The sequence below is a fragment of the Bos mutus genome, chromosome 5, assembly GCF_027580195.1.
Source record: "Bos mutus isolate GX-2022 chromosome 5, NWIPB_WYAK_1.1, whole genome shotgun sequence".
NCBI classification, from domain to species: Eukaryota; Metazoa; Chordata; class Mammalia; order Artiodactyla; family Bovidae; genus Bos; species Bos mutus.
The window spans coordinates 80,437,738-80,461,384 of NC_091621.1; the positions used below are offsets into that span (position 1 = coordinate 80,437,738).

Here is a 23,647-nt window from a genome sequence, read left to right on the forward strand (position 1 = left end):
ATCCCAGGGTCAGGAAGATCCCCTGGAGGAGGGCATGACAACCCATTCCAGTATTCTTGCCTGGAGAATCTCATGGACAGAGGAGCCTGGAAGGCTGCACAGTCCATGGGGTTGCACAGAGTCAGACAAGACTGAAGCAACTTAGCACAGCACAGCACAATATTATCATATAACACTTTCTGTCTGTATGCATTTCAGGATTTATTATCTTCATTTGAAGTCCATTTACATAAAGCCCATCAACACCATCTTCTTTTCTTTAGGCTTCCCAGAGATAGTGAGTTCTCTGGATATCCCAGAAAGTGAAAGTGAAAGTTGCTCAGTCATGTCCGACTCTTTGCTACTCCATGGACTGTGGAATTCCCCAGGCCAGAATACTGGAGTGGGTAGCCTTTCCCTTCTCCAGGGCATCCTCCCAACCCAGGGACCAAACCGAGGTCTCCCTCATTGCAGGCAGATTCTTTACCAGCTGAGCCACAAGGGAAGCCCAAGAATACTGGAGTGGGTAGCCTATCCCTTCTCCAGTGGATCTTCCCAACCCAGGAATCAAACTGGGGTCCCCTGCATTACAGGCAGATTCTTTACCAGCTGAGCTACCAGGGAAGACTTGAGTGAAATGGAAATCCTAGGTTTAGGTTACATTCGATAGCCTTCACACAACCCACCAGATATTTTAGTTCCTGTACATATTCTCCACAATTCCCTGCAAATCTAGAGACTACTCTTTTAAGAATAGGAAGGCTGGTGGGGAGGAAATAGTGGTTGGGAGATATGTATATATTTATTTAAACAAGAAACTAAGATTGAGATATGGCTAAAATATAAAGCTAAAATAAACTTTACCTACCCTATCACTGACCAATTTAACTTGATTTGGGGTACAAATATTGAGTATAGAATTGTCTTGACAAGTCTTCATTACACTCTGAATGTTTTTCTTTTTTTCTCTTTTGTTTTGTATCTGTTAATCCCAAGCTCCTAATTTATCCCTCATCCCCCGCCCCACTCATTTCCCCTTTGGTAACCATAAACTTATTTTCTATATCTGTGAGTCCATTTCTGTGTTATAAATAAGTTCATTTGCATCATTTTTTTAAGATTCTACATAGAAGTGATAGATGATATTTGTCTTTTTTTGTCTGACTTATTTCGTTTAGTGTGGTCATCCCTAGTCCATCTAAGTTGCTGCAAATGGAATTATTTCATTCCTTTTTATGCCTGAGTGCTATTCCATTGTGTATGTTTACCACATCTTCTTTCTCCATTCATCTGTTGATAGCCACTGAGGTTGTCTCCAGGTCTTGGCTACTATTAGTAGTGCTGCACTGAACGTTAGGGTGCCTGCATCTTTTCAAACTAAACTTTTCATCTTTTCCAGATATATACCCAGGGTGGGATTGCTGGATCATGTAGTTACTCTGTGTTTAGTTTCTAAGGACCCTCCATACTATTCTTCATAGTAACTGCACCCTTCTGCTGTGATGTTTAATATTTTTCTCTTTATTCTTTACAGATGACTTTAGCCGAGTGAGATTGATCTCCATGAATGAAGAGGAAGGTGCAGACTACATCAATGCCAACTACATTCCTGTAAAAAAAAAAAAAAAAAAATTCCTTAAATCAGGCCTCCAAAAACAGACAAACAAACAAAATCAGGCATCCAAATTCTACCCCAGCCAGAGGAAGACTATTACAGCTGCAGAGAGGAGTCGAACAGTTCAATAGAGAGTCATTCTTCACCAAGCAGTTCAACTATAAAGAACAGTTTCCATTATTCCATTTTAGAATAAAGAATGGCAGGGAGGGGAGGGAGCCCAGAGAATAATAATGTTCAAATATCTTTGAAAAGGACTAGTGAAAGTAGATAATTATACCAAAGGTCTACTTTGCTATGCTTAAATTTCAGTGTCAGCGCCAACCTGTGCTTTTAAAATGTATCTGTATAGACACGTGATTGTTATTGTAGAAAGGAGTGGGTGTGATTTTGTAGCTTCCCAAGAAAAATGTTTAAAACCACACGGATTTGTGCAGTTAGTTACTATGACTGTCTCTTTAATGGAAAAAAAATGGAGAAAACATAATATAGGTGCATGATCCTTTACCAGGTTTCTCCCCAGTAAATTCTCAGTTGCTTCTCATTTGTGTGGAACAGCAATTGGTGTTGATTTTAAGGCTTTCCTGGTGGCTCAGATGGTAAAGAATCTGCCTGCAATGCAAGAGACCTGGGTTTGATCCCTGGGTCAGGAAGATCCCCTGGAGAAGGGAATGGCAACCCACTCCAGTATTCTTGCCCAGAGAATTCCACAAACAGAGGAGCCTGGTGGACTACAGTCCTTGAGGTTGCAAAGCGTTGGACATGACTGAGTGACTTTCACTTTAGCTCCTTAAGTGACAACTTTGTCTTTGTCTTCCAGGGGTACAATTCACCCCAGGAATACATTGCCACACAGGGGCCACTGCCTGAAACCAGAAATGACTTCTGGAAGATGGTCCTGCAACAGAAGTCCCAGATTATTGTCATGCTCACTCAATGTAATGAGAAGAGGAGGGTAAGTACTTTCAGTCCTTTGAAAGTAAAGAATTCAGTCTCACTTAGCAGTAAAACCTCACCAGCCACTGCCAAGGAATGTGCTCACCGTGGCGGGGAAGGGAGGCTTAGAAGGGAGGGGACATATGTGTACCTGTGACTGATTCACGTTGCTTTATGGCTGAAGCCAATACCATATTCTAAAGCAATTATCCTCCAATTAAAATTTTTAAAAATGTGTGGGTGTAATTTTATAGGCTTCCCAAGAAAAATGTTTAAAATCATATGGGTTTATGCAGTTAGTTACTATGATGGCCCCTTTGATGGAAAAAAAAAGGAGAAAACATTACATAGATGTATGTTCCTCTTGCTTCATTCTTTATTCTCACAGTAATCCTATATGATCCTTTAGAGGCGAGTCATTTGCTTTCTCTAAATGATCACTGACTGTTTCTTCCCCAGCCTGTTGGTCTTAAAAGGTTATGCTATTGCCCCCTCAGGTGAAATGTGATCATTACTGGCCATTTACAGAAGAGCCCATAGCGTATGGTGACATCACAGTGGAGATGATGTCGGAGGAAGAGCAGGACGACTGGGCTTGTAGACATTTCCGGATCAACTACGTAAGTCAGGAGCAGGGTTTCAGGGGCCATCCCCACGCTGAGGGAATCCCCAGGGTCAGGAAGCCCATCCTCCTTCACGGGAGACTATGAGTGCTTTAGACTTGGTGACACTGCTTCCTCCAAGAGAAAAATGCCACATACAATGTGCTTGTTTCCCATCTCCCGGAGGGTGATGTGGATAAGATGCTTGGTCCAGACAGCTGGAGGACATGGAATCAGAAGGCTGCACTATTCTGTCTCAGATTCACCCAGGGTAATAGAAGACATGGTGACCCACGGCTCACCAACATGACTAGGGAAAGGAGTGTTGCCACTACTTATACTATGTATGAATATAAGGAGGATATGCAAAATCAGGATATACTTACATTATAAATTAAAATGTAATTTTAGAGGTAGTGGTTTGGGTTTTGTTTGGCTTTGTTTCTTATTTTGTTGTAGTTTGGTTTTTCTTATTTCAAAGGTACTTCTGGACCTTATTAATCATGGTTTCATGGCTCTTTTGAAATGCCGTTGATTTCTGATGGTTAGGATGTCAGAAATGTCTATTTTTTCCTGAAGGCAGACTTTAGAGCTCAAGCTGAATGTTGGTGTACTAGGCTAGGTGCTGACATCAATCACAGTCACCCTGGTTCCTTCTTTATGGCTCCTTCACAGAGAGCAGTCCTAAAAATAGGAGGGAAGTTTTACTAGTACTGTGTTCTCCAGTGGAGTGTGCTCTCTGTTGAAGACAAACCATAGAAAATGCCTCATTAAAACTCACTTCTCTGCTTAGAAACAACCCTTCCTCACAGTATGGATCAGGGGATGAACAAAAAGAGGCTGCTTTGTGAAACCTTTGCGCTAAGAATGAGTTTTGCCTTTTAAAAGTTGGAAAAAATTAAAGGAAGAATACTATTTCACAAGAAATAATATATGGAAATTATATAATTAAAATACCAATGTCCATAAGTAACATTTTATTGAAACATAGCCACAAACTTGTTTACTGATTTCCTATGACTATTTCTGTCCTACATCAGGCTTGAATAGTTGCAGCAGAGACTGTATGATCCACAGAATCTAAAATATCTGTTTGCCCTTTGCAGGAAATGCTTGCTGACCATTTAATATAGACAATGGAAACAATGTTTCAATATAACATAAGCCCTCAAGAACTCACCATTTATTGATATTTACAAGAAACAAATCACTTCTTAAGGGCTAGCAGTTAACAATGGCTTTAGCTGCATTAAGAATGTAGGCAGATCCCAGTGTAACTGCTCCATGCTGTTCTATCTCTTTGAAATGCTCATCTCCTCCTGTTCTCTAAGAACATCCCTACTCAAGAGTGTCAGCTCAAATGTCATCTCTTTATCAAGCCTTCCCTCATCTTAAGAGACCCTTTTCCCATTCCTCCCCTGCTCTAATCCCATGTGTATCACTCCATCACAGTCCACTGTAAGTGGTCACAATTCTCTGATTTCCTGTCTGCCTCCTCCATGTGCTATGAGTTTCATATACAAGTATCCTGTTTTGATAATCCTTGTAGGGACTTCCCTGGTGATATAGTGGTTAGGACTTTACCATCCAATGGCAGGAGTGTGTGTTTCATCCCTGGTCAGGGAATTAAGATCCCACATGCTTCCTGGCCAAAAAAACCAAAGCATAAAACAGAAGCAATATTGTAGCAAATTCAATGAAGACTTTAAAACTTGTCCTCATCAAAAAAAAAAAATCTTAAAAAATAATAATCCTTATAATCCAAATGGTTAGCCAGTTAATAATCTTGTGAAATGAAAAAAAAAATCAGTGAATGGATGTTTTCAAAAATAAGGGAGTATTAAGAAAACATCAACAGATTTACCCATCAGAGAAATATTTAACAATAGGAATTTCATTTGAACTCTGCTTTCTGTCTTGGCTATGTCAACCAGAAGGCAGTGCAAACTGCTAGACAAATATAGAATTGATTTGAATAGAATAAATCTTTCCCTAGGTTTTGCATATAGGAGAAAAAAATTGCAAAGCAAACATAAGGTATGTTCCCTTGACAGGAAAGAGTGACATCAATTATGGTATGATTCATATTACACTTCTTGTCCTTGATCTTAAATGATGACCTTTCAATGACAAACGTGTGAAGGGCTTGAAGCAGACGAATAAAATGTTTAATGACAGAGTTTTCTGGAAATATTTTTATAGTCACAAGCATCTGGTCCCAGAGTGCCCCCTTTGGGTCATAAATATACAGAATCTAAGTTTTAAGCTTCTGCAATAAATGCTAAACTAAAGACTGTCCTGCTATTGTTGATGAATAGATTTTTTTTTTTACTTTTTTTTAATTTTTGGCTTATACACTTCTTTATCTCCTCCATATTTCCCTATGGAATCTTTCATAGTAAAACCAGATAAAATTACGTAAATGAGAAAATCAGAGACATTTTGGAATGGCTAAGATGTAACCAGTAAGGTTTTCTCATTTAGTAAGAAAGGAGGAAAATGACCATAACACACAATTTATCACTTTCCAGTACTTGAAACTTGACCTGAACTGAATAATAATTGGAAACTAAAAACCAGCAAAAACTGGTTTGTTCCCATTGACATGTGCCTTGCTATTCAGCTAACAGGAATCAACCATCTGGTGCAAAGACCTCTGCCTTGCAGCTACAAAGAGACGGATGACAATTTAAAGAATTCCTATTTTTGAACCAATTGCATATTTTACCTAGATACCTTGTCATATCAACCAGAGGAGATTTTATATATATTCTATATACATAAAGATACAGATATAAGATTGTATATATTTATATATATGCATGTATATCCTACAGTGTACAAGTCTTGTGCTCAGTCTGCGATCCTCATTTGAAAAGAGCATTTCCATGAACTTTTCTGGGCAACCACAGCTATGTGGTGATGAAGTATCCTTAAATCCTCCTAGTGTTGACTAATTCATTCATTCTGCACAATTTATTCTGCTTGAATTACTTTCTTGCCGTACTTCCTGAAGACAGCGGTGAAGCTGGCCAGCGTCTTTGCAGATTTCATGTTTCATGTATCCAAGACAAAGTCCTTGAACCTATGCAGAGAGGGAGGCATTGAATGTGGCCGGGGATGTATGGCCTTAGGCCAAGGAGACAGTGGGTCTAGTTGAAGTGCTAAGATATATATATATATATATATATATATGCATGCTACTGCTGCTGCTAAATTGCTTCAGTCGTGTCTGACTCTGTGCAACCCCATAGATGGCAGCCCACCTGGCTCCCCCGTCCCTGGGATTCTCCAGGCAAGAACACTGGAGTGGGTTGCCATTTCCCTCTCCAATGCATGAAAGTGAAAAGTAAAAGTGAAGTCACTCAGTCGTGTCCGACTCCCAGCGACCCCATGGACTGCAGCCCACCAGGCCCCTCTGTCCATGGGATTTTCCAACAAGAGTACTGGAGTGGGGTGCCATTGCCTTCTCCGATATATGTGTATATATATATATATATATATGTACAAATATTATATTTTATTTATTTTTATTTATTTTTGTAATTTTACCTCACCTAAGACCACAGACTCATTGAAATTCATTTCTCTTTAATACTTGAAAACCTAAACTTTATATCCAGACAAATTCTTCCAAATTACAATGTAATATTCCATCTCCTGAATGGACTCAAGAGTCTTAGCAAGTTTGGGAGATGAAGGGTGCATCAGATCTTTGTGAGGCTTGGATTTGGAATATTTCTGGTAGTTGATAACAAGAGCAGAATAAAACTGTATGCTTATATGGTAGTAGGGGCTAAAGCAAGTAATTCTTGAAGGACATATATCCTAGTTGTTATTTACTCAGGTCAGAGAGAATAATATTATGTTTGGTGTATGGGTTCATATGAATAGGAAAATATAGAAAATATCCACTTATTGGGATTCCCAGAACCACTTACTGAAACACACTGTGCTGGGGACTTCCCTGGTGATCCAGCAGGTTAAGACCCTGTGCTTCTACTGTGGGGACAGAGGTTCGATAGCTGGCCGGGGAACTAAGATCCTGCATGCTGCCCAACTTGGCCAAAAAAAATAAATGAAAGGAGAATGTTTAAAAATAATAACAATTTTAAGAAAAGAAATGCACTGAACTGGATGAGAACAAGTGGTAGTAATTACGTAGCAGCAGTGATGAAACTCTCTAACAGAAACCACCCTTCACAGACATGCTCACACTTAATTCTCACAACAACCCTTGTTAAAAGTATTATGAGACCCTCTTCAAGTAAGAGAACACTGGTGTTCAGTGAGTGCATCTTGTGTTAGGTCCATTCGTATTAGAATCCAAGACAGGGATTGTCACACATAGGGTTTTTTGAAAGTGTAGTATTGGGAGAAGGCAGTGGCACCCCACTCCAGTACTCTTGCCTGGAAAATCCCATGGACAGAGGCGCCTGGTGGGCTACAGTCCATGGGGTCGCTAAGAGTCGGACATGACTGAGTGATCTCTTTGACTTTTCACTTTCATGCATTGGAGAAGGAAATGGCAACCCACTCCAGTGTTCTTGCCTGGAGAATCCCAGGGACGGGGGAGCCTGGTGGGCTGCCGTCTATGGGGTCGCACAGAGTCGGACACGACTGAAGCGACAGCAGCAGCAGCAGCAGCAGTATTGGGTGAAATCCATACAAGAAAAGGGAAGCAGGAGAGGACAGGACAGTTGTCTTAGCCTGACATTTTGCTCCCTGGTATCCATCACAAAGGGGTTTGCTTCCCTTGTAGCTCAGTAGGTAAAGAACTGGCCTGCAGTGCAGGAGACCCGGGTTCGATCCCTGGGTTGGGAAGATCCCCTGGAGAAGGAAATGGCGACCCACTCCAGTATCTTTGCCTGGAAAATCTCATGGACAGAGGAGCCTGGTGGGCTGCAGACCATGGGGTTGTAAAGAGCTGGGCACGACTGAGCGACTAACACTTACTTACTTATCAATCACAAAAGGAAAAGCGGGTGGCAGAGGATGAAATGGTTAGATACTATCATTGACTCCATGGACATGAGTTTGAGCAAACTCCAGGAGAGAGTAAAGAACAGCAGAGCCTGGCGTGCTGTGGTCCACGGGGTCACAAAGAGTCAGACTTAGTGACTGAATAATAACAACATCCATCACTCAATCACTGTCGTCTGCCCTCAGCCTGGGAACCTGATCTCTTAGGCACTTTCCAGCAGGCAGCTCCCTTTAGTGGGAGACAGCTGTGAGGGATGGGGCTGCAGCCAGATGCTACTAGCAGCACCAGGGAGAAAATGGATCACCTGGCCAAGCGGACCCAAGCTGACCACCAACCGCATCTTCCAGTGTTTAATTCATTGCCCAGAACTGATGTAACTTCTGAATGGCAGAACAAGGATGCAAACCCTGATCTGCTTAAGCTCTTATCATGACCCAGGCATGGATTAGCCTATTTATCCTACTGTTTGAAGTTTTATACAATTAGTATTTGTTTTTCTCAGGGCCTGCTTTGTGCCAAACACAATGCTGAGAGCTAGAAAGGGAGGTGTGCTGACCGGGAGTAGAATGCAGCCTTCCCATCACTCAAGAGCTGCCGCGGAAGCCTGAGCCATCCTGACTGTGGATTGAGAGATTAATGCTTGTTTTTCTCCCAAAGGCTGACGAGATGCAGGATGTGATGCATTTTAACTACACCGCATGGCCTGATCACGGGGTGCCAACAGCCAATGCTGCAGAAAGCATCCTGCAGTTTGTACACAAGGTCCGACAGCAGGCTATGAAGAACAAAGGCCCCATGATCGTGCACTGCAGGTAACCTCCTCAAAGGCACTGGCTGTTAGAAATCATGGAAGGAATTTCCCATCATTCCATAAACCTCTGATCAGATTGAATTAACTGGTCAATGAGTTATAATTTTTAAAAATTTAAACAGTGGAGAGGGAGGTGGAAGGGGCATTCAGGATAGGGTGTACACATGTATACCTGTAGCTGGTTCATGTTGATGTATGGCAAAAACCATCACGATATTGCAATTATCCTCGTTTAAAAAATAATTTTAAAAAATTTAAAAAATTATGATGAACGAAGTCTTACTAAATACATGATTTACATATAATATGACTATCTTAGGGCTTCCCAGGTAGCTCAGAAGTAAAGAACCCACCTGCCAATGCAGGAGACACGAATTTGATCCCTGAGTTGGGAAGAGTCCCTGGGGAAGGAAATGGCAACCCACTCCAGTATTCTTGCCTGGAAAATTCCATGGACAGAAGAGCCTGGCAGGCTGCAGTTCATGCAGCCTGCAGACCCTGCAGTTTTGCAGGGTCACAAAAGAGTCATATACAACTTAGCAACTAAACAGCAACAACATTGTTATCGGGGTAGCAATGAGACAAAGATGTCAGAGGAGGCATTGGTAGCCAATAAGCCTGGATCTAGCACTTTGGGCTTTGTGAGCTAGAATGACTAAGTGTGTGTGTGTGTGTGTGTGTGTGTGTGTCAGGTGGAGGGGTGGGGAGTGGGGGGTGGTAGTGGCAGTATGTGTCTCCCTGGAAAGAAAAATGCTTCATAAGCTACAAAGTTTATGACTAGGGAGGCTGCACTTGCTGTCAGTCATTCCCAGGCCAAAAAGCTTTGCTTCACAGGATGAGGTTACCTAATCTCAACATGCTTCCTTCCAAGAGCGGAAAATAAAGCTGCTCAACCCTGGTCAAACACGTGGCCTCCTTTCACGCAGGGAGCAGGTACAGTTCTGGATGTGGCTTCATGAGTGTTCACCCAGGCCCAGAAACATTTTAGTTGAGAAGATAAGAGGGAAGAGTTGCCTGGTAGAAAAAGCAAATCAGGGCTCTGAACTTATGGTTTTTCATGTTGGATTTCTCTCCCAGCAAATCTCACAAGTAGATTGCTTTTGGTTGCTTTTCATTTCCTTTTTCTCCTGTGTGCATGTGCATATGTTGTGAGTCATGTCCAACTCTTTGCGACCTCCATGGACTATAGTCCACCAGGCTCCTCTATCCATGGACTTTCCCAGCAAGAATACTAGACTGGGTTGCCGTTTCCTTCTCCAGGGGGATCTTCCTGACCCAAGGATCAAACCTGCATCTCCTGCCTTAGCAGGTGGATTCTTTACCATCTGAGCCACCAAGGAAGCCCTTTCTTTTTCTCGTATTTCCTCATAATTCAGAGTTCAGAGTCAGCTGGCACTTCAGCCCATGAGTGATTGGAAGGAAAGGAGAGCTGAGTTTATCTGTGACACTGGGGACTGTGGTGATGAACCGGTTAGCCTGAATCACTCCATTTCCCTTTATACTCAGAGTCCTGGGACTTGGGGACTGAAAGATACTGGATCCAAATATTAAATCTGATTTTGAGGCAATTATCTCAGAGATCCCTGGGTGACTGAAGCAGACCAGCACCCACTAGCAGGGCAGACAGGCTCTAAGGAAGGTCTGAGACAGTAAACTTGACCTAGGGCTGAATGGCCCCAGTGCTAGAGCTAGAGTGTGGGCATCTCAGCTAGACTTTAAAGTTGGACAGGAGGGTTTAACTCTGAGGCTCCTCAGAAGGCTGGAATTGTTTACACGTATCAGCTTCTTGGGCTTCCCTGGTGGCTCAGTGGTAAAGAACCCACCTGCCAAAGCAGGACACACGGGTTCAATCCCTGGGTCGGGAAGATGTTCTGGAGGAAGAAACAGCCACCTACTTCAGTATTCTTATCTGGGAAATCCCATGGACAGAGGAGCCTGGCAGGCTACAGTCCATGGGGTTGCAAAAGAGTTGGACACGATTTAGCAACTAAACAACAAGATCATCTCCTTGAGAGCTGGTTCTTGCCTGGTTCCTGCTGTTTCCAGCAGGTTCCTTATGAATCCTCACTTTCCTAAGGAATAGAGAGCCCAGGGGCAGGAGGGCCAGGGGTGGCCAAGGCAGGCCCACAGCAGTCTAAGGGAGGGAGCAGTGATAAAACTGTAACATTAGGAGACACACCAACCAGGACTGCATACTTAAACATCAGGGGGGTAAGTAAGTTCACTTGTATCATTTCTTTTTAGATTCCTCCTGTAAAGAGTGTCATACGATACTATTTACAAAACAGAAACAGACTCTCAGAGAAATTATGGTTGCCAAGGGGGAAGGATGAGGACAGGAAGACAGTTACAGGGCAAGGGAGTTTGGAATGGGCGTGTACACACTGCTGTCTTTAAAATAGATAACCAACAAGATCCTACTGTATAGCACATGGAACTCTGCTCAGTGTTATGTGGAAGCCTGAATGAGAAAGGAGTTTGGAGGAGAATGGATACATGTCTATGTATGGCTGAGGCCCATTGCTGGGCACGTGAAACTATCACAACATTGTTAATTGGCTATACTCCAATATAAAACAAAGAGTTTTAAAAAAAATAAGGGCATTCCTGGTGGCTCAGTGGTAAAGAATCTGCCTGCGAATGCAGGAGACATGAGCTTGATCCCTGATCCAGGAAAATTCCGTATGCTGAGCAAGTAAGACCACGTGCCACAACTATTAAGCCTGTGTTCTAGAGCCTGGGAACTGCAACCATTAAAGCTGGCGCACCCTAGAGCCCTTGCTCCACAACAGAAGAAGCCACCACAATGAGAAGCTGTCAAACCACAGCTAGAGAGTAGCCACCACAACCAGAGAAAAACCGGTGCAGCAATGAAGACCCAGTTTATAGCCAAAATCAATAAATATGATTTTTTTAATCAGTTAGTTGGGAAATGATGGTACATATAGTTTTGGTGGGTTTTACACTTATTTGTTTCCAACAGTGTAGAAAATGAAAATGAAACTGAAGTTGTTCAGTTGTGTCTGACTCTTTGCAACCCTGTGGGCTACAGACCACCAGGTTCCTCTGTTCATGGGATTCTCCAGGCAAGAATACTGGAGTGGGTTGCCATTTCCTTCGCCAGGGAATCTGCCCAACCCAGGGATCGAACCCGGGTCTCCTGCATTGCAGGCAGACGCTTTAACTTCTGAGCCACCAGGGTAGCCCCTGTAACAGTATAGAAGGGCAGTCTATAAGTGACGTGGTATTGGAACCTCTTTTTCAGTGCTGGAGTTGGTCGGACGGGAACGTTCATCGCCCTGGACAGGCTCTTGCAGCACATTCGGGATCATGAGTTTGTCGACATCCTGGGGCTGGTGTCAGAAATGCGGTCATACCGGATGTCTATGGTACAGACCGAGGTAGGAACTGAATCATAGGCATTTTTAAATTGGGGCTTGACTGAAAAACTTCCCACTAGTCAATCCCATATTTCAAAACCATTGTCTCAAAATGTTTTTTGCATTTGCTGTTCCCAGTTTCTTACTGTGTGCATTCAAACTGCTCCAAGGTACAAAAGAAACAGATAACCATTCGGTATATAGTGTCTACACTTTTATTGGTGTCCTATGCCCTCCAGTAAGCCAGAGCACATGGATGTATCTATAATGGAATAAAACCTCTTTGAACAGACCGAGAGTTCAGTGAGGGTAACAGCCATCTGGGGAAATGCCACCAAGTGGAGACTTGGGAATTGGTGTGATTTAATTTCTATTTAAAATGCTAGACTCAATTCTGTAAGTTTGTCATTAGTTTGCCCTTCGTATGACTCTGTTCACTTGTGAGGATAATGTGTGTTGCACGTGTGTTTTCTGATGAGATAAAATCTTTATAATTTTAAGGATTTCCAGCCCTTCATCCACCAACACAGCCAGTCTCCTTGAGCTAAATGAATGGATTCCTTATTGTAACAACACAGAGGCATCTCCAGAAATAGCCATCAGTGCTACCTGCCCCCCTCCCCAGGCCTCCTCTTCTCCCAAGCCCTTTCCTCCTGTGAAGCCTTTGAAATGCCCTCAGGCTGGAATAGCAGCCCCGCCCGGTGCCCGCAGACAGCATCACAGTCTCAGAGAATCCGTGGGTGTACACCTGTGTGTGCCCCAAACCAGAGCACAATAGCTTCTTGGTAATCTTAGTCACCCAGCCGTACTCGCAACTTCTTAGCTTCAGGTGAACAATAATAATCCTCCTCCTCGAGGAGTGTGTGTGGGAGGAACACTTGTGGGATAGAACACAACCTGGCCTGACCGCTGATTTCAGTTCCCAAGGGATTAAAGCCTGCCTACTTCTTCCCTCTGCTTTTCCCACCAACCACCACTAGATGTCAGTGTAGCGCAAAAGCCTGCTGTCCTGGCTCCTGTCTCAATGCTTCCGGTTTTCTCCCTTTCCTTGCCCTTTCCCATCTGGCCAAGGTTCTGCACAGCCATTCATTCCAATGTGTTTATTTCTGAGCTATAGCAACATCATAGCACTTTGGAAACAGTAACTCATTCACGTTCAGATGGCTCAGGGATGATTAGGAAACAAGACATCTATTTGTGTCCTCCTTGAGATCACTCACATCCCAGCCCAGCTGCCTTCTAATTTACTGCCGTGGGGACATGAACATCACCTTGTTATCATAAGTTTAAAAACGTCCCGGTTTCCCAAACAAGCCCAACTACCTAGTAATTAAACATTGCTTTATGAATCCATCCATATTTTTGGTTTTCACTTCTATAAATCCATATCCTACTATGTGATTAAAACTCCCTGTTATGTATATTAATCCCCAAGCTTCAAAGGCCCACTCCTTATTTTAAGTATTTTGGATTTGATGAATTGTCTGCCCCCATTGACTTAATTTATACCTTTTATAATTTTATAGACTGTGATTATAGCCTGTTAGCTTTCAACTTCCCAACAACAGAATCTTAATCCCTTTTTAAAAACTACCTTCACACAGCAGACCCTCTATCTGGTTTCCAGCATCATTATCCTTCTTCAGGTGTGGACATGAGACAAGGGCTGCCACCATGTGCCTTTCTGCACAGCTGAGAAAAAGTCTGATTCCCTCCCTAACTTTCTTTCCTCAAATTTTGATTGCTGCTTTGTTTATGGTAATATTTTAGGTTGACATCTCCAGGGAAGATGGTCTTTTTAAAGTATGATATCCCTTCCCTGAACTCACGTGGGAAAATTCAAGGTCTGCAGAAGAGGCAGAGGTCACCACGGGTCACTTATTTTTCCCAGCTGTTCCAGTCCACTCTCAAGTTCCCTCAGGATTTTGCTGGGATCCTCTCTAGCTCAAGTTGTTTGTTTATGTCAACTTCATCGTTAGTCATGTCTGGAACATCTTGTCCATTGATTTACCTCTGTTTTCCCTCATTCCTATGCTCTTTGTGGTTCAGCCTGTAACTTGAATGTTAGGATTTTTCCTAACATGCTCCTTGAGCTCATTCATGCCAGAGTTCTGCAGCCTCCTAGTTTACTGATGGTAATAAATAAAAACAGCTGAGTAAACAATTATTTTCCTTCAGCCTCCCAAAGCACTCCTTTGACACTAATGGTTTTCAAGAGGCCAGAGTAATTCTCCGGCTGAGTCGTGTAAATACAGAAACCACAATGCTGTGTACAGATTACCTCCTAGGCTAGTTTCTGATTTTTCTAGGTCCTCTCGATGGCCCATCACGCCAACCCCTCTACAAAGAGCAGAAGTCACTGATTAATTTGACCTTGTCCTCAGATGCACGTTTCAAGTGCCTGCTGCATGGGCTGTATCGTGATGAACCCTCCTCCTCTTTCTCACCTGAGCAGATGTACCGTGTGGGTCCCTACACAAGAGCAGAGAGTAGGGTGGTCAGATCAGACTCTGCAAGAGGCCTGAGTCCCAGCTTGACCACCTCGCAACTCACTTCACCTCTCAAAGCTCCCATTCCGATGAACAGATACACACAGATATATAAAATAGATAACCAACAAGAACCCTGCGAATAGCACAGGAAACTCTGCTCAATTTTTGGTAATAACCTATAAGAAAAAGAATCTAAAATAAAAGACATAGATGCGTGTATAACTAAATAAATGTCCTGTACTTCCAAAATGAACACACTAGGACTTCCCAGGTGATGCTAGTGGTAAAGAACCCAACTGCCAATGCAGGAGACGTTTAAGAGTCTCTGGTTCAATCCCAGCGTCGGGAAGATCCCCTGGAGGAGGGAATGGCAACACACTCCAGTATTCTTGCCTGGAGAATCCTGTGAACTGAGCAACCTGGTGGATTACAGTCCATGGGGTCGCAAAGAGTTGGACACAACTGAAGCGAATCAGCACACATAAATCAGTTATGTGCTCTGTCGTTCAGTCATGTCCAACTCTTTGTGACCCCATGGATTGTAGTTTAAAAAGTTTAAAAAAAAATTTTTTTTAATGTTTTTTGAAGTTCCCATTTCTCATCTATAAAATGCAAAGGACGACGTTCACGAATTGTTTGTTGTAAAGTATGCATCAGATGAACTGATACCATCAAGATAAGTGCTTTGAAACTATAAAGTGTGGATGGCCTTCACCTCTTCTGAGCTATCTTCTGTTTTCATCAAAGGTTTTCTTTCATTTTCCTCTCACAGACTTTCTCTGAAGGTGGGCTAGGTAGGGCCTTGCTTTGAGCCTCCAGGCCTCCTGATCGGCAGCTTAGATTTCTCCTGAACTCTCAGATATGTGTCTGTTAATAGTCTTTTGTTTACTTTTCCTGTGGCCTAAGTACTTTATTTATTTATTTATTTTTGACACAAAGTTTCACCACTGCGTCATTATGGGTTGAGAAACCAGGCACTCTCTGCCCTTATCAATGCCCTGTGCTTGACTAAACACCAGAGACCATGGAGGGATATGTCATAATGAGAAAGGGAAGTTCAGTTACTGATGTGATATTGTCATGAAATAAGGGAAGATATTTTCCCCCAATTTAAAAAAGAAAAAAAATACATGTGAGTCAAAGCCAGGGAAGTCTAAAGTCTTTAACCTTATCGTGTGTATGAAGTTGTCAAACAAAAGACTCCTTAAAATCCTGTGGATATTTTAACTGGTTCTTATTTAAAGATTATTTTTAATGGTATTACTTAGAGAGAAAGTCTGAGAAATAAGGAAAAGGAAATGGGATAAAGATAGCTACTGTCAGCATTTTGGTATTCGGAAAGATTAAAGGCAGGAGAAGGGGGTGGCAGATGAGATGGTTAGATAGCATCACTGACTCAATGAACATGAATCTGAGCAAACTCTGGGAGATAGTGAAGGGCAGGGAAGACTGGCAATGCTGCAGTCCATGGGGTCACAAAGAGTCAGACATGACTTAGCAACTGAACAACAGCAATAACAATGTCTCGGCCTTGGTCAAGTATAATGTTCACATAATTGTACTCATATGCGGTATACACATATCATAATTTTACATTCTGATTTTTCACTGAATATTTTGCTACATGTATCATCCCAAATTGCCTAAAACTCTATAAATCTCATTTTAGAGACTAAATACTCCCTCACTTTAGATATATCTTTGCTTATGCAAAACATTCTCCTTTTTCTATGACATTAAATTGTACTCCTTCCTACTTTCTTCTATCCATCCACACAACGTCATTTATTAGCAATTTATTAATTGTACCTCCACCAACTGGTTAAAAATGGCTGCTTCAACAAATTCAAATCATCATTGAATGCTACTTTTTGTTTAACTTTACTCACTTTGTAGATTAAAAAAAAATAATTGTTTTAGTTTACAATTTTTTTTATTACTTGGCCATTTTTTTGTACATGTTTTAATATTTTCTCAGTTTACTTCAAAAAACATTTAGTAAGTACAAACAATGTGCTGGGTATTAGGAATAAAAAACACCCAGTCCCTGCCTTTCAGGAATATTTGGTCTAGTGATTAGTATATTTTATTTGTTTGCCAATTTAAGTGTGTGTGTTACTGATGTGGATGAATTTTAAACAAAGATAAAGGTATTGACATTTGTCATAATTCTTGAAAGTATTTTTCCCTCTTAGTTTCTAGTTTGCCCTTTATTTTATTCTTTTTTCTGCTTTTTACATACAACAGTTTGACATCTTTGTTCTAATTTATTTCGTTGTTTTAAGTTTAGAAAGCCCAGGGGCCTCCCTAGCAAGCCAGTGGTTAAGACTCTGTGCTTCTGATGCAGGGGGTGTGGGTTTGATCCCTAGTCCAGGAACTAAGATCCCATATGGGGCATGGCATGGCCAAAAAAAATTTAGAAAGCCCTTCCTTAAAGTAATCAGAGAAGAATTAATCTATATATGCCTTTATATTTTTATGGCTTAATTTATTAAGTTTCCTGGAATTTACTTCAGTGTATTATGAGGCAATGTACAATTTTTTTGAAAAAGCCCTTGATTTACTGATTGAATATTCATTGCCTTTAGCATTAAGTAGTGATAGTCTAAATCCTATTATTAAATAAAATATTTTTACAGTTGATTCTCTTGGATCTTCTAGTTTTGAAATTGTGTTTTACAAATAATGAAGATTGTTTCCTTTGACATTCGTCATAGTATTTAATACTCCCATAGTATTAACATATTATATTTTTGCACAAACATATCTTTTCTTATTTTTGGCCATGCCATATGGTATGTGGAATCTCAGTTCCCTAACCAGGGATTGAACCCATGCCCCCTGCAGCTGAAGCACAGAATCTTAACCACTGGCCTCCAGGGAAGTCGTTGCATAAGACACCTTGCTTTAAAACATCTTTATCTTTCGCTCCAGGAGCAGTACATTTTTATCCATCAGTGTGTGCAACTGATGTGGATGAAGAAGAAGCAGCAGTTCTGTATCAGTGACGTCATCTATGAGAATGTCAGCAATTCCTAGCTCAGAATCCCAACAGTAAGTAGAGAAGACCCCATCATGGGCACCCTGTCTTAGAACAGTGAGAGAGGATATGATGGGATAAAGCAAAGATGGCAGCAGCTATTTGCACTGACTCTGCCCCCACAGAGCTGGCCATAGGGAGAGACACAGTAGCAGATCTTAGAGCTTCAGTGTGCTTTGGTTGGTGAGTGTGGTATGCAGGAGCTTCAGCAGCTCATAAAGATTTGACCTCCATTCCCTCCTGCCTGAACCTTAAATTACTCATATTGAATCTGTGCCTGCAGGATCCAGTCAGGACATTACCATCCAACCCTATTTGCAACCCACTCCAGTATTCTTGCCTGGAAAAATCCCATGGACAGAGGGGCATGGGATCACAAAAGAGTCAGAAATGACTTAGCGATTAAACCACCATCACTACTTGTCTAGATACTTTATGCAAATATTTTGTTGACTACAAGTGCCATAGAAAGAGTTACAAAGAAAATATGAGCTGAAGTCAACACTCCCAAAAAAGAAAAACAATATTGACAATAGTCTCAGGTTATCGGAGTTTGGAAATGCCTTGATTTCATCTATTATATGAGCAGTTACTTGAGGACATCCTGAAAAAATTATACCACAGTCAATGCCTTGTTCTCACATTCTCCATAGATCAGATTTTGGAGGTGCAGATAATTGTGCCTAAAGTAACAAATAATCTTGTAATTCAATTGGGTAAACAGAGCATGGCATGTGTCTGAATATATTGGTATTGGGGACACCACTGACAGGGAGAGAAAGGAGAGGGGTGCCTTGTGGAAACATGAAAGGGTATGGACCAGTGGGTACCAGGATAGGATTAGCATTGGTCCTTTACATCCATCAACAAAGAGAGACAGGAAGCACGAGGAAGCAGGAAGGATGAAGAATAAGAGAAGGCATGTGTGTGTCCTAAGTCGCTTCAGACACGACTGCAGGACTCTTTGAGACCTCATGGACTGTAGCCCACTAGGCTCCTCTCCATGGGAAGACAGACAGAGGCAAATTTGCAAGTAGAGAGAAAGGCTTTCAGAGCCATAGAAAGGAGGACTTACACAGAGAAAGATGCACAGGTAAGCCCACATCCTCATGGGCTGTGGGGTTGAGTGTAATGAGAATTAGGATGGAGTCAGGAAGTGATCAAAGCACTTCCAGCCACAGGGTTGCTGATGAGTGGCTTTACTCTCCCAGGCTACTTACCATCTCTCTCTCTCTCTCTCTTTTTTTCTCTCTCTCTCTCATTCACAGGACAGAACATGATGTGTACCCGTCCCCTTTGCTCCCAGAGTTTTTTAGGGGGGCTTTACTAGCCATTCGCTAAAAAAGAGCCCCACTTTGTAGTATGTGGCCAAGGAGATAATTTATCTCGTATGAGCACCGGGAAGACTTAGCCTTAAAGAGCCTACTGTGTCTTTTGGACTCTTTCACTTCTGGACATTCAATAATGGACCAAATTCGACCAAATACCAGAAAGGTCCAGATGCTCTGCAGAGGGCAGGCAGCACAACACTTCCAAGAGTTTCACTGGCCCTTTACTGGTTGGGCTGAGTTTTTTGTTGTTGTTTTTAAGTGCAATAATTTTTGTACCTGTGTGATTTTATCAGAACATTACCTTGTTTTCTGCCCGCACTGTTGATCAAATTCATAGCCCAAGAAGGAACAGATATTGTTAGTGTCACATGATACCTCATTGTTAAAAAGAGGCATGGCCACACATGAAGAAATAGCACTTCTGCTTCAAGGAAGTTGAACCAATCATATCTGTACTCCAACACAGGCTATTGATTAGGATCGGGGAGGTAGATGGAGGTAGAAAAAGGGATTCTCCCCACGGACCAAGCGCATATCTTTTCCAGATATGAAAAGCTGTAATTCATCTTCAAAGTAGAGTAGAAAAAATATTTAAGTCTTAATTGTTCTAGTTTTTTATTTTTTATTTTTTCCTGATTAACACTTCAGTGTTTCTTCCTTGGCCCTCTTGGACTAATATCACTGTTCAGATTCTTTTTCAACAAACTAGATCTGATTCAGAAGACTCTGTGAGGTCTGACTCTTTAGACTCCGTTGCTATCTGGGCAGTCTTGGTGCCTAGAGTTTGCATTCTTCTTTCTGTTGACCTGCATACATGTAAAAGCTATTTCTTTGCAAGCTATAAACACGCACTTTCCTCCAAAGAGCTGGGAATTTATAAAGTTGTGGCAATGAACTGCAGCATGCTAGGACAATGATTTGGCTACATTTTTTGGGGGGATAATATTGTCAAGCGTCTCTCTGGATTCCGACAGAGATCTCTTTCTGTTTTGTGTTCCTTTGGGCTGTCAGTTTCATTTTAACCTGTGTAACTAGCAACACTTTATTCTTTGCATTTTGTATAATTACAGTACATGATGGTGTCTTGTGACATGAACTGCTGTCAAAATGGACACAGATGGTATCCCGAAGCCTGTTACTTTGTGTCGCTTTCCTGAGAAGGAAGAGGTGATGATTCACAAAGGAAAACACTTTGAGTTGAAAGTAAACACAAACTGGCTGCCTCGCCCCGGCTGTCCTGAACTGTCCTGTGTGCGTTTCAGGAGGCTGTGTCCCCCATCTGTGTATCCTTCCCTCGCCCTGGCTCTCCCCTATCCTGAGACCCTTCAGGAAGCCATGCACGTGACATCAGTTTCATATGTGATCAGTGACCTTAGCGCTGGTGAAGGATGCCAAGGGAACAGCTCTGCACCCCACTGTCTCTTGTCACTGAGAATGCCTGGCCATAACGAAGCTTGGCACAATCCTCTGCAAGACCTGGCCAGAGAGTCTCGGGTTGGCATCACGGGGGGAATGGGCAGAGGTGGTCCAGACCCTGCAGGTTAACAGCTTGGTTCTCTGGGTGTTATCAGTTTTGACTTGCACTCCCCTCCTTCCCCTTCTCACCTCCCCATTGCCCCCTCCTTCTCTTCTCACTCCCACACCTGAGATCCCTTCTTGGACATGTTAATAATGTATTGCTCCATTCCCAGGAACTAAAGAAAAGTGCCAAGTGTTTATGTGTGACTTCCTTAGGTGTTCGCACACAGACAGGTCAGGAGTGAAGTGTGCACCCTGGGGTGAACTGATAAGACACCTGCTGGTATTAGTGCATTTCCCATGCTCACAGACTGGAACTTTACTTCCCTGAAACTTAAAGCGCTTTGTAAATATTTTATGATTGTCTTGAGTACCCCTTCTTGGTAAGGATCAAATAGTCCCAGATCAATTTTCCCAAAAGAGAAGATGAAGTATCCAGAGATAGAGGGAAGATTCGGAGAAAACTCACACCAGCTGCTTTATCAGATCCTTCGTTCAAGGGTTTTCACAGCCATCACTCTGTACTCCCTTGGTACACCAGTGCTCCTAAAATTGTAAAATTTATGGTGGGAAAAGCATCCATCTGTCAGAAGACTTGGATTTTCATCCTATTAGGGGACTTTGAAATTATCTGTCCTGAGTCTCCATTGATGAACTGTGGAAGTGCCCACTAAAGGCACCGTATTTCACAGGTGTAAAGGGTATCAGATATGATAATTCATCTTATTCTTTCTTGTACCCTAGGGGATTCTCGAACCAACTCAATTTCCACTCTAGGATTCAAGTTTAAAAATTGAGAGCAGAGGCAGTCAGGGCCTCTGTGTTATTAACTAAGGTATTTTTTTGATCACCTGAGTAGTGCTACAGCACAGTGAATATGGAGGCCTTAGCACATGTGGTCCACAGTAGCCTACATGGTGCTTAGAAAGAGCTGAAGATTCTGATTTTACATAAATAGCTTAGAGAATATCTTTGCAAACCCCGGTTTCCTAATATATTTATGTTACAACACATGACATAAAAGTTTTTGCAGAGGGGTGGGTAAAAGTGAAGAGAAAGGAGAGGAAATAAGATTTCAAAATGAACCATCAGTGATAAGCCTAGATATTTGGCAATTATTTCCTTATAAAAATCATGGTGTATAAGTTTGAAACATATCAAAAGTGCAGTGCATCAGTTTACTTAAAAAGTCAGTAGTGTCAAATGTATTTTTTTGGGGCAACAGATTTCTCTTTCTAAATATATTCTGAGTCACATAATTTTGGATTAACAAGATATTTAACTTTGAGTGATACTGAGATCAAATTTCTGGGCTTCAAAAGCCAATTTCTGAAGTTGATTGAGAAATGACCTCGAGGCTCTAATTTATAAATTTAATATCTAATACCAATATATCCATACCTACACATTATATTAGTCTTCCCTTATAGTTCAATTGGTAAAGAATCTGCCTGCAATGCAGGAGACCCAGGTTCAATCCCTGGGTTCGGAAGATCCCCTGGAGAAGGAAATGGCAACCCGCTCCAGATTCTTGCCTGGAGAATCCCAGGGACAGAGGAGCCTGGCAGACTACAGTCCATGGGGTTGCAAGAATCAGACATGACTTAACAAATAAACTACCACCACACATTATATGGCTTTATTTAACTTGCAAAGGAAGGAAGGTGAAAGATGGCAACCTTTTGCTGTATTCTAGTCCAGAATTTATCATTTTCCACTACAAAGTCAACACTGCTGCTCAAATTTAAAATGAGAAAATTTAGTAAGGTTTTTTTTTAAGTTCCTATAAAATCTTTAATTCGATTTTATAATCTCCCCCCTTTTCTAAAATCTGTCCCTGCCCCCAGAAAGGTGATACATCTCTCAAACAAAGCTGGGGTGTAAACATGTAAAGCAGGGGCTGGAGACTTTGAGAGGTTTTTTGCAGACCTTATGAGAGCTGCTGGCTAGGGCATTGGCTCTCAACCAAGGAGGTAAAGTTGCTGAATTCAATCTCTAAGAGCCAAAATCCTCCCTGCTTTCTAGGAGGCCTTCCTTTCCTCCTCGGGAAATGTCTGATGTAATGTGCTTCAAACTAACTGGCTGCATTCCTAGCTCACCGATCACTCTCCTGGGGCTTGGCACAGGCTCAGAGGCCTTACCCAGCTCTGAACAGAACATCCACTTTGGCCAAAGGGGTTAGAAAGCAGCAAAAACCTAACATACACCAACTCCTACCTCTGCCTCTGGTTTTTTAACCATCCTGTTTGGAGGCATTTGAAGGAAACTTAAGCCATCATCTCTCTAACTCCTGGCCTTCCAGAACAGCAGGATTTTTGTTTGTTGTTTTCAGTTTCAACTTATGCTTATCACAAAACCTGATCCTGGTGGGCCACTCAGTAAAAGATGAAGGACCATGTATAGCTCTGGGAGTTGTACTATGAGGGACATGAGCAAACTGAAGATTGTCCAGGGCGGGTCACCAGAACCCTCAGCAATGCCAAAGGCAAAAGTGATGACCATCAGACCTCGACTGACTGAGGCCATTCAGCCTGGAGTCAAGGACGAGTCACTGGTTTGTTGAATCATTCGTTAAACAAATATGTGTTTTTGTAATCACTTTAAATGAACCGATCAATCAACCAAAGAAATATTTTTTGATCACTTACAATACTCATGCATGAGAGCACAAATCTAGAGAAGGGAATGGCAACCCACTCCAGTATTCTTGCCCGGAGAATCCCATGGACAGAGGAGCCTGGTGGGCTACAGTCCATGGGGTAACAAAGAGTCGGACACGATGGAGTGATCCAGCACACACGCAGAGCACGAATGGTTGCCACAGGCTAACTTAGAAAAATACGGAGTCAGAGTTTGGTTGTTGTTGAAAGGACTAAGAAAGCAATTAGACAAATGAAACAAGTTTTTTTCTACATTTTTCACTTGTGTAGCTCAAATGTCAATACATCTGTAAGAGTAC

The 23,647-nt window shown here is 42.0% G+C and overlaps 1 protein-coding gene across 2 annotated transcripts in view; it reads left to right on the plus strand.

The window, feature by feature from the left end:
* The window catches only part of PTPRO (protein tyrosine phosphatase receptor type O), a 259,244-nt gene extending 238,358 nt beyond the window's left edge, over positions 1-20,886 (plus strand). Inside the window, exons 20-26 of one of the 2 annotated variants that reach the window (XM_070370040.1) lie at positions 1,514-1,590; positions 2,415-2,549; positions 3,028-3,150; positions 8,774-8,928; positions 12,193-12,328; positions 17,734-17,853; positions 20,241-20,886. In XM_070370040.1, coding sequence (XP_070226141.1) covers positions 1,514-1,590; positions 2,415-2,549; positions 3,028-3,150; positions 8,774-8,928; positions 12,193-12,328; positions 17,734-17,838 — 731 coding nt within the window. In that variant the 3' untranslated portion in view covers positions 17,839-17,853; positions 20,241-20,886. The other variant, XM_005907447.2, reaches the window with a different exon arrangement.
* Positions 20,887-23,647: the final 2,761 nt, after the last annotated feature.